The sequence below is a fragment of the Macadamia integrifolia genome, chromosome 11 (genome assembly GCF_013358625.1).
Source record: "Macadamia integrifolia cultivar HAES 741 chromosome 11, SCU_Mint_v3, whole genome shotgun sequence".
Lineage (NCBI taxonomy): Eukaryota > Viridiplantae > Streptophyta > Magnoliopsida > Proteales > Proteaceae > Macadamia > Macadamia integrifolia.
The window spans coordinates 10,941,564-10,952,912 of NC_056567.1; the positions used below are offsets into that span (position 1 = coordinate 10,941,564).

Here is an 11,349-nt window from a genome sequence, read left to right on the forward strand (position 1 = left end):
TTAAAACAATATTTTAACACAGGAGCTGAAAATTTTATTTTTGACACAAAAAGTTTCTAAAATTAAATACCTACCAAACGCATCCAAAGAATGGAATGAGAATTTACTAATATCCTTTCCTAATTGAAAAAGTATATCCAGCATTAAAATGCCCAGACGCCACTGCCACCACTCTCCACATGCCAAGTGTAAATTGTACGAACACGTCTCAGCCACAAAGTTAAAGCACGGAATAGTAAGAAAAAGCAAAAAAGGAATCTAGAAACCCCAATAACCCCAAAAAAGGATTCATCTTTCGTCATCATCCCGGGCAGATTGTCCGTACAGTACGCTCTGATAGCCGGTCGGCAAGCACGTTAGATCTTAACCAGTCGTTCCATGGTCCCCACCTGCCTGCTTCTCCATATGTGGTTGAAAAATGCCCAGGCTCCCACTGCCCGGAAACCTACTCTCTCTCTCTCTCTTCAAGGTTGATCAACGTATTATCTCCATCCTACGTTTCATTACACGAGCATGGAGATCGAACGGACAGATATATTTAAAATTTTTATCTATAATACTCGTAATTTGAATAATTAAACAATTTATTAGTATTATATTATTATATAGGGGAAAAAAGAAGCTGACCGGATAGATGTTAGAAGTTACGCTGTTGAAGTCTTGAAGATCCATTTCGAAGATCTCTCTTTGGAGAGAGAGAGAGAGAGAGAGAGGAAGGGAGGGGAAGCAGTTGAAGTGGAGCGAAGAAGCCGTGTGGAACGAACCCCGACCTCGTGAGGTGCGAGAGAACGAAACCCTAAATCCCTCTATCTCTGTAGCTTTCAATGTTTATCCTATTTTGTTTTTTGCTCTGATCTTCGATTTCTTGTTGTCTCGAGCAATGGAACCCGATTGCATGTCGTTCTTCCTCTGATCTGTATGTCATGGCGGGTTTATTTGCATCGAATCTGTAGCGTTTTAAATGAATTTGCGGCCGCATGCAAGTGTGTAGCTCTGTTCGTCTGTTATTCCTAGCGATTTATTGCTATTTTCGTTTTTTGGTTACTTGTTAATTTCTGTGTTGTCAATCGGAAATTGCTGAGAAATTATTTTTTCACGATTTTGCTCTTTCGTCTCTGTATCTTATTTAGCCATTGTCGCTGAAAGCTGGTTGATCTGGTTTGCGAGCTTGTGATGAATTGGTTATTTGAATGGGAAATGACAGAGAAGAGTGGAAATTGGGTTCTTTGGCTACTTTATTGTTTTGGACGAGTAATGGTGCTTGATGAAGGTAAAACGGCGAGTGAAGGATTGGAATTCTGGTTAGGACTTTGCAGGGTTTGTTGTGTGTTATATTATTTAGATGGAAGAAGCAGAGTGTTTTATTCATAAAAAGCGTAAAAGATAATTGATTTAGGCAGTCTGTGCTGGGGTTGTCGAAAGCATCCCCAACCTCAAACCCCCCCCCACCCACCCCCCCCCCCCAAAAAAAAAAAAAAAAAAATAATTGTATGAAGTCGTGTATCTGGTACTGTATTGATTTTTATTTCTAATTGTAATAGATAACAGAAATTGCAAGACTCTCAGCAGCTAAACTTCCCTACTTGCCAAAGGATTCTTTTTAAACTCGCCTTTACTAGACTTTCTATTATATTTTCTTAATGAAAGTAATAACCTCAATGAAACAAATTCCAGAAACAACTGAAACAACCACCAAAGCTCAATGCCCATTGATTTATGAAATACCCATCTATAAGGTATCACACTTTCCATGTGGACTGGGGGCACCTCTTGGAAATTTACAAAACTACCGCTGGGTCCAAAATATTTTGAATAACCGTTTCTACTTGTACATACCAATGCTGGACTGGTAAGTACATGAGTCCGCAATTATTCCTTAAAACTCTCTTGAAAAGATGTGTTGCTTAGAATCTCTTGGAAAGTGATTCAAGCCTCTGGCCATTGGATCAAAGATCTTATTAAGTGGTGAAACTTTGTTTCGAGGAAAATTAAGCATGTACTTGAGCTCACTATTTTGTGGTTGTACGGTACCTTTCTTATGTGAAAAGTGGTGGGTCTAATGTGATTACCTAATGCACTGATTTTCAATTTTGTTAGGTTGAGTCTTTTTATTGTATTTGTTGCCGATGAGAAAAGTGGGGCCTCACTTGGTCAGGATGGGGATTGGAAGTTCATATTTTTTTCAACGTATCCAATACATAACAACCCTCTTGACAGAGCATAGATTTCTGAAACACACATTTTTGGTAATTCTCTGGAAAAGATTTGCCAGATTGTAGTTTCTGTGCTTCCAAACACATTTGCATAGCTTGTAGATTTCTGTGGCACCCAAACACACAAAATTGTACTGTGACATTTGACATGTGTCTAGCTAGGCTTTAATGACATGGTGATACAGTATGAATAAGGAATTGACTAAAAAAGAGTCTGGACGGATTTTGAAGCATTTTATAGAATGAATTGACTACCACCAGCATCCATTTTCTACAGTGTGCAAAAGGATGTTGTGGATATTGTTCTTTTTCTTGACGAGACAATAGAAATAAGGGGATGCTTACTTTATGGAATTTTCTAAAAAACTACCTTTATGTGATCAACATTGATGGGAAACGGAAATGAGGAAAAAAAAACAAAAAACTCTTGCAAGGTCTTATCTGAAATTTGTTCTTATTTTCTGTCTTTTTGGTTCTTGTTGCTTTCATAGCAATAAGTTTGTCTCTTGGGAAGAGATTGCCTTGTTGGATGTATCTATTGTTAATTAGATAATATCATATGTTGTGTTGAATTTTGCCTTCTCCCTTGCTATCATGCTTCTTTCTACCCATTAGTATATGTGTTATGTCAACTTAAGTCCAGTGTATCTTTTCCCTTTAGAATGTGGTAGGTAGCCTGTCAACTAGGGTTAGTAATTTAAATCCATGTTTTAATTTTATTCTATATCTATGAGGATTATTATTGCTTATTATCCTTCTATGGATTGATTGTTAGGCTAACAGAGGTAGCCGTTCAATTATCAATGGTGTGGAGTCTCAAAGAAGGAATGGGTGGTCTACATATTGTAGGTCAGTGGGATTGTCTTGGACTGCTTGTGTTGCTAATAGTGCGATATGGGACTTCAGCTGCAGATCTTTAAGTGATATTTTGTTTTCAGGTTGACGTGAAAGTGCATGCTGTTTCTTCTACTGCAACTTTTCTCGTAAGGAACAAAGTTGTGTTGGGAATTCAGCATCATGACATCTTCTGTCCATGACCTGTCATCTAATTCAGGTACTTTAAAGCTTGTATTCTTCATACTTTTATGGATGTTTACTGCTCCATCCTCACTTGAAACACTAGGGTAGCCTCATTTTCAGGTTATGCAGTATGAGAGGATGCCCCATACTGAATGACAAGTTGTACAAAGTGCAGACTTGAGCCAACTATGTTTTGAACAACTTTAACAAGGGCTGTAAGCTTTCCTGTGTTGAAGCGAAAGTAACTTATTTTTTAAATCGTTTGCTTGTAGGTGTTGTTGCCACTTGCCACCATAAGAAGCATTAAGAATCAAGGGTGGGAAGTTTTCTATCTTTGGTTTTTCTACTAGAACTCAGTTAATATGTCCTTATCATTTAGTCAGCAACCATCAGGGTTTTTTTTTTCTAGGGAAGATGAGCATCAACTTAAAATTAAGGGCCTAGAACTGCTGTACACCATTGTCCAATATCAGTTCAACTGATTATGAACATCATTATATTAATATAGGGGATGACACTAGAGAAAAAAAATTCATTTATGTTTCTCACTTTCCCACCTGGGAAGGTTCATGATTCTGTGACTTGTGTTATTCAAAGATCTTTATTGCTTGAGAAAACATTGAGTTTTTCTGTGTGATTTAATGTACTCCACACTTGCGCACTTTTTTATTTTATTTTTCAGGTAAGAAATAATAAATATTTTATTGATTCAAGGAAAAAAGTACACACCGAAGACTTTTACAAAACCTGAAAAAGATTTTCTTTGATGTCTCCCTAATGTAGCCTTTGAGCTGATGAAATTTTTTTGAAACATCTGTAATACTCTGTCTTAGTATTCTGATTGTTGTTGACCAGATAAGGATGTAGCAGATGAGCAGAAAAAGCAATCAGAACTACCAATTGAAGAACAGACTCCTGGAAATGGAGTTGCTGATGCTGGCGTGACATCCCCACCTGTGGAGTATACAGCACATCCACTTGTTGAAGTGGGACATGCTGTGGTACTGTTTTCTAAATCGACCAATAATGTTCAACATCCATCTTTTTCATAGATATTGTAAAGGCAATATGTCATCCTCTGCTTGCCTTGTTTGCATGTATGTTTGCTCAACCATACTGTCAGTGGCTACCTTGTTTGACTTGTTATTCCTTGGAAGTAAACTTAGTCTTAGGTTATCCCATTACGTTAAGGTATGTGCCTTCTAAAGTTTAAACATATCATTTATTTAGTAATTTTATTGAAAAATATAATCATTTATTCTTTAGTATTTTTAGCTATCTAATCTATTTTATTAGTATTAAATACTGCTAATTTCTTGGTGAACAAGGATGCGAGTGCTCGTGAGTTGACGGCACTACAACATGCAATCTACTCTTGATTCAAATGCTCTTCAGGCATTGTATATCAAAGATGAATTTTAGAAGTAGCTAAAGTAAACTACTAAAACCAACTTTTAGAACCTGTTTATCAAATGCTCTTCAGGCATTGTATATTTAGTGGAAATATATCTTATTCATTTTTACCTTTTCTTTGGCCAAATAATGTAGCCTACTATAAAAGATTGAGCTGGGGATGAATAGTAAGGTGACCTACTTTCGTTAATACCAAAATAGACTTCTAATAAATTATACCTTGCAATCTCCTCTTGATTCTGCTTACATATCCTGTGCATCTGGTAGTTTAGGTATAAAAGATTCCATTTGTGAGACCTGGTTTGTTGAAAATGCTATGGATGCCGTTCCCTTTATATTGTTGGGTTGATATTTATGAAATGTCATTGCTTTTGGATGACATAATTTATCTTAGATTTAACTCTTGGTTATTACTTCTTCTGTAATAGTTTCTGGTGCTATCATATACAATCCTAGTTATTATTCCCCACTGCAAGCATATTGTGTGGTTAATTTTAAAAAGATGTCATCAATCGCACAAAGATTCTTTTTTAGGAGTTCATTAGTTCTTAGTTTAATAGAAAAAAAGTTAATTAGTATCAAAGTTGAGCCCTTAAATAGTATAATCATAATGATACAACATGCAATTGAAATGCATTATTTACAAAAACTAATATTCAATCCTCCATTTCATCTCATGTCTAAAGCTCATGGTTTCCGACTAAATTACCATAATACCATTCAAGGCAACATGTGAAGCGCATGCCTTTCTATATATGTTTGTTAGCCCTATGGGCAGGTAGTCTTACTAACTTCTTCAAATTGGGGGTTGGGATTTGATCCTGACTGAGTTTGGCTGATGAATTTTGAACAAGTCTGATGCTGGAGATGGCCAAATATAATTCAAATTTAGGCCTGAATTTCCCATAGGCTAGTCTGAGTTGCCCCTACCCAACGAAGCTTGCATACCTGTTATATGTGATCCTTGAAAAGTGTGAATGAAAAAATAAAATTTAGGACCACATGTGAGATGGAGGGGGTTTATAGATAGCCCTTCTGGTACATAAGTTTAGCTAACTCATTGAAGAATGGTCAGGAAGGGGTTCATGAACCTCTTGATGTAGGAAAGAGATGAAATAACACTTTTTTGGCACCAAAAGAAAGGAATGACATTAGCAATCAAGTGACCAGGGTAGGAAGTGAAGTGTAGGTTCCAATTATATTTTACAGGATTTATAGTTGAAATAAGACTTTAGGAAGTCAGGGTTCTAATGTTTGGATATAGGTGAATTCAATAGAAGAGGCACAGCGAGCTAGCCTGAAGTTCCGCAGCTTCTAGACTAGTGCAGTGATTTCTGGAATAGCGAATAGGTGAAATGGTGGATCTGGGTTGCTGACAAACAGCTTGGTTCATGTTATTGTTGTTTAATTTATTGCATTGTTATTGAATTGTCTATCTTCTTTGTTGCTCTTGTGGTTGTTCCCCAACTTCCGCTGCCATTATAGTTGTTGGGAATAGTGAAGGCTTGATGGAATAATAGGTTTGATGGTGGTGGGTGAGAATTTTGTTAGCAGGAAAAACAGAAAGAGATGCTGGGGTGGCTGTGATAAAGTAGTAGATAAAAGAAGAGAGCCTTGTAGTACAACCTTACGATGGTAAATCCATGTAGAAGCAAGTGAAGCTTAAAACAACAGAAAGATAGATAGGGAGGTGGAATAGGATGAGGAAGAAATCATGGATGCTGCATATACTTAACACATACATCATAATGCAACTTCTAATGCAAACTATGAGTATTCCTATTACTAGGACATAAAATATTGGACTCATTGAATGATAGAAGCCACTAAATTAGTTGTATTTGACTCAATTGAGCCTGGTAAGATGTTATCATCTTTTTCCAATGCCTCTGCATAACTCGTAACGTCTTTCCTAATGAAACCATGCAATATAAAGTCCAAATGATACTGAATCTAAATTTCTCCCCTAATTGTTTTTAGGTACCTGCAGAAACACCTTGTGATAGAATCTAATTCCTCCTCTTAGGTTGCTGGAAAATTCTAGTAGCCCCATCACCTGATGCATGTGAAGTTCTTCAAAGAACTCTAGGTTAAACTTAATTAGAGATGTTATGTGTTCCAGAGGTACTGGAGATCAACTGGTGGAAGGACCAGGCTAATTGATAAGTCTCAGTGCTAGAACAATTTCAATGTGTTACAATCTTGTTGCCCCATTATGTTGTAACAGATAACAAGTGAAACTGGAAAAGCCATATACATCATCACCTAAAGTGTGGACATATAGGATAAAAGTTTTGAAAAATTGTACCGGAAATTAAAATATTCAGTTATATACGGATGAAGGACATGAAGTTCTTAATATTTATGAAGATGATACATGGTTGTAGTTACAGTCAAGGATTAAAGTATCAGTATTGGTCGCCTTATTGGTTGGCCAAGATTAAGGTTCGTATTGGAGGGTATCGTATTGTATTGGAGATACACTAAAGATGCACATATAAATGGGTGGGAAACACTTTTTTTATACACTTTTGCATAGAAAAAAACAGTTAAAAAAGCTATTTATAACATGTATTATGCATAAACACTAAAATTGAGAGTATCGCACTGAGAGATAAGTATATTCATTTTAAATTGTTCAAAATGATGAGGTGTTTTATAGTTGTTTCCATTGTCATTGCCATTTCCATTGTGAAGAGTGCCGTGAAGAGTGCCATGAAGAGTGCCATGCTGGTTCATAGTCATAGGTAGGAGCTTCTTCTTGAATAGGGGTTACTGAGATAATGTTGTGCACTTGTCGAACATAGGCACAATATTTACCACGTATCGTACTGTATTGTACGAAAAATCAAATTTTTTATGGAACTTGTAGATTGGTTGTTTGTATGAAACATATAAAAAATCTACACAATATTGAGTAGATCTAAGAAATTATAATAAAAAAAAAAAAAAAAATTGAAACCCTCAGTTTTTGGGAAAAAAGTGTGTAAATCTCTTCAAATCTTGAGTTTTCTTTACATTGTGTTCACAATTTGTTGTTATAACAATAATACATGTTACATTTACAAAAACATTGGTAAATAAATGATCATTTTTCCGAAAGTAAGGCTTGTATCAAGAAATTACAAAAACATGGATGTTCTTCAACTTGAATGCCACTTAAATGCCACTTTAGTAAGTTGAAATTACTCAACACTTGTTTTTTCTACGAGCACCATATTTACCCCGTATCGCACCATATTAACATTCTGACTGTTGAAAACTTCTTTGGCCATGCTTCATTTTAGTGAAACTTCATACACATTTTCAGTATTCCAATATAAGACTAAAGATCTTGTATTCTCTGAAAAAACTATTATTCTCCATTATCACAAATATAAAATTGACTAATTTATGGGGGCTATGACAAGTTATTGAAATTGGCAATTTTCCTCATTATTGTGTTAAAATCAGATAATGTGGAGGATTAACAAATTGTATTTCATTTTTACAACCTCTGTGATTACGTCTTTGGAACTTAAAATATTAGAAGTCCACATATCGTAAGTTTTTTTAATGCTTCTTCAAAAATCACTTATATTTCTGTCTTATATTAAATATAGCATTATCTGAGCTAGAAGAAATGCCGGGAACCGTATTTATCTTTGATATTGTTGTGGTGATAGGATATAATATAATAAAAGAGGCTAGTACTAATTCCAGGGTCTAGTATGCTTGATGAACATGAGGTTTAGATGCTTGGACTGGACAAGAAATGCCTATGCATGAGCAGGAGCATCTTAGTTGCCTTAACATTTGTATTCTTATTCCTCTTGAATTCCGTGAGAAGTGGCTAGAAAAATACAATGCATTGAAACTTTATTCCTCTTGGATTCATTGTCCTCGATGTAAACAATATACTGGAAAAGAATCTTTCTGTTCTAAATCATTGTCGATGCATTGTTTCCAATTTTATTTGAAAGTTTGGAGCTTATGATAGATCAGTTGTATTCTAGTCTGAAAAAAAGTCTTAAATAAAGTTTGAGCCTTAGCTAACTAATTGGACCATAAATTTTTACAGGCTCATGCTGCTTATCCATATCCAGATCCTTACTATAGAAGCATATTTGCCACATGTGGTCCACAGCCTATTGTATGTCTTTTTCTGCTGCTGTATTTTATATTTTTGGTTCTTTTTATTAATTCATTATTTTGCTTAAGGTTCTAGGATCATTAAACAAATATGAATCAAATGTACCCTTTATCATCACTGGTTTCAGATCCAACCTGCATTAATGGCAATTCAACCTGGCATTCCTTTGCCATCAGATGCAGTTGAAGAGCCTGTATATGTGAATGCTAAGCAATATCATGGCATATTGCGTCGCCGACAATCCCGTGCAAAAGCTGAATTAGAAAACAAATTGATCAAGTCTCGGAAGGTAGTTGGATGCTCAAACTTTGTTGCATTTTGCATTGTAGATGTTGACAAGTTTTCAACGACTCTGTGGTTGAGTTCTTAATTACAAAAATGATTATTTATAGGACCATGATATAGGGAAGACTACCTTTCATTTCCTGAGGTTCAGTACTTGGATGGTTATATAAGTATCTTATGCAATGTGCTGACACCATGCTTTAACTGCTAGCTTTTTAAGCTAAGGATTTCTTTTAATAACATTCAAATGATGTGAGGTTTGATGAAACTATTGTATATATTACAGTAAGGTTATGATTTAATTTGCTATTGTAATATAAGCCTGTGGTTGATTTGTAGTGGTGCATCAGGTTGACAACCAGCACTTATTATAATTAGCCATAACCCGTCAATCTTTTTGCATGGATCCTAGCGCTCGTCCTTGCTTGGAATCTTATCCATTAAGTTGGGATAAGATTTTGGATGATGTTGTTGTAATATACTGCAGTTCATGTTTTTCTTCTTAAAATCTGTTTGATGCAGGACCATAGGGTAACAACTCTAATCTGCTGGCTACGGACCCAAAGTAGGATTATGTTGAGTCAAGTGTATAAGAGGGAAGATATCTCAAAGGGATTCCTTCTTTCCAAGGGGAAGGGGAAAGGGGGATGAATGCTGCTTAAACATTATCGAATTTAAGTGAAGCTTTGAATAACAACTATTGACCGAAACAAGTTAAATGGTGGGAGGGATGGTTTCCTCTGCTCTTGCTTCTTGGAGGTGGATCCCTTTCTGCCCCTTCCTTAAAATAAACCCTTATTTAACAGTTAGAAGAAAAGAAAAAAGAGAGATTGGATTCTCATGAGAGACTTGATTTTTTGTAATAAGAACCAATCAGTCAAAAAAACCAAACATGTGAATTAAGAGAGGAATTTTGGTTTGATTTTGAATGTAATTCCTAATACAAATCTAGTTTTAAAGAATCCACCAGAAACCCAGAAACTGATCAAATAATTGGTTGACTACTCAAGCCACAAATCACTAATTTAAACAGATCAGGAACTTGACAAACAGTGCCGGAACATTCAAGAAAATCATAATGAATCAACAACTTCCCCATACCCACAAATATAATCAGAGCAGTGAACCGAAATTATAGAGGATCTGTAAGGAGTGACTAAAACCAGTTTATAAGACCAGCCTGTGCTGGTACCATATGGTCACTATGTTCGCAGTTTCTATTGGATCTTGTTCCTCATTCTTGAGTCAGTATTCAGACTAGCATGCTTTAGTTTAGCGGTACACAGTTGAACAATTGAAGACATTTGCGAGACACCATGAATGATGCGTAGGGAAAGATCTAATGCCTTTCAGCACTAAAGTTTATTCTTTTTTGGAGTATAGATATAACTCTGTCAACATTTAGACCTGGCAGTTTTTGTTTCAAGTTTCTAATGAGTCATTTTTGAAATAATCTTGCAGCCCTATCTACATGAATCTCGACATTTGCATGCTATGAAAAGAGCTAGAGGCTGCGGTGGTCGGTTTCTTAATTCTAAGGCTGAGGACAAGCAGGAGCAGGAGATAACACCAGGCAATGAGACACTGTCTAGTATCAATATGGCTTCCGACAAAAACCAACAATCTTCAGAGAGGGCATCTTGAAGTAATTGGAGGCTTTGGCAATACAGCAACAGACACAAGCAAATAGTGGGCCTGGAAAGATGATCAGACATTGAACAATGGCCAGGGAAACTTGGTTCCTGATGGGGATCTACTGTAGTATGGTGTTGCTGGTTTCCAGAATTCATGTTCTTTAGCCCATATGAGTAGTCAGATCTGGAGAATATGTATAGTCCTATCTATAGTTAATTTGTAGGAAGGTTGCAAAATTGCAATTATATTTAGAAGCTCAAGTCGTGGTGTGTTGTGCAGGTGGAATGGATTTTCCTTGGTCTTTGATATTTATTTGTAGAGAGGACAAACTTTTAGGGTAGGAAGTTTTAGTTCTCTTGTAATGCAGCTTTGTATGTGTTTTGAGGCTGATGCTACAAAATGTCTTGTTAAATATAGGTTGGTTGTGACTTGTGACCCAAGTGACCCAGTTGCCCCAAGCGTGGAGTGAGAGCACCACAGGAGCATATCTGTATACGTATACATATACATTTATAGGGAGAGGGATCTTGATAGGCAGTGTGGCTCCTCACCCAGCATATGGGCCAATCGGGTTTCTTTTTTCCATATATACAGGGAGAGGGTTCTTGAAAGGCAGTGGCATACGGGCCAATCAGGCTTCGTTTTTTATAT

General features: G+C 36.2%; 1 protein-coding gene across 3 annotated transcripts; it reads left to right on the forward strand.

The window, feature by feature from the left end:
- The first annotated feature begins 623 nt into the window (after window positions 1–623).
- LOC122093835 (nuclear transcription factor Y subunit A-7-like) lies at window positions 624–11,138 on the forward strand. 3 transcript variants are annotated; one of them, XM_042664358.1, is made up of 8 exons: window positions 628–778; window positions 1,131–1,270; window positions 2,989–3,062; window positions 3,152–3,267; window positions 4,089–4,234; window positions 8,707–8,778; window positions 8,906–9,067; window positions 10,525–11,138. In XM_042664358.1, the coding sequence occupies exons 4-8, from the start codon at window positions 3,231–3,233 to the stop codon at window positions 10,705–10,707; spliced, it is 600 nt and encodes a 199-aa protein (XP_042520292.1). In that variant the 5' UTR covers window positions 628–778; window positions 1,131–1,270; window positions 2,989–3,062; window positions 3,152–3,230; the 3' UTR covers window positions 10,708–11,138. The 3 variants fall into 3 exon arrangements, with proteins under 3 accessions (XP_042520289.1, XP_042520292.1, XP_042520290.1); XM_042664356.1 differs by lacking the exon at window positions 628–778 and adding an exon at window positions 807–983; XM_042664355.1 differs by lacking the exon at window positions 1,131–1,270 and having other exon boundaries at window positions 624–778.
- Window positions 11,139–11,349: the final 211 nt, after the last annotated feature.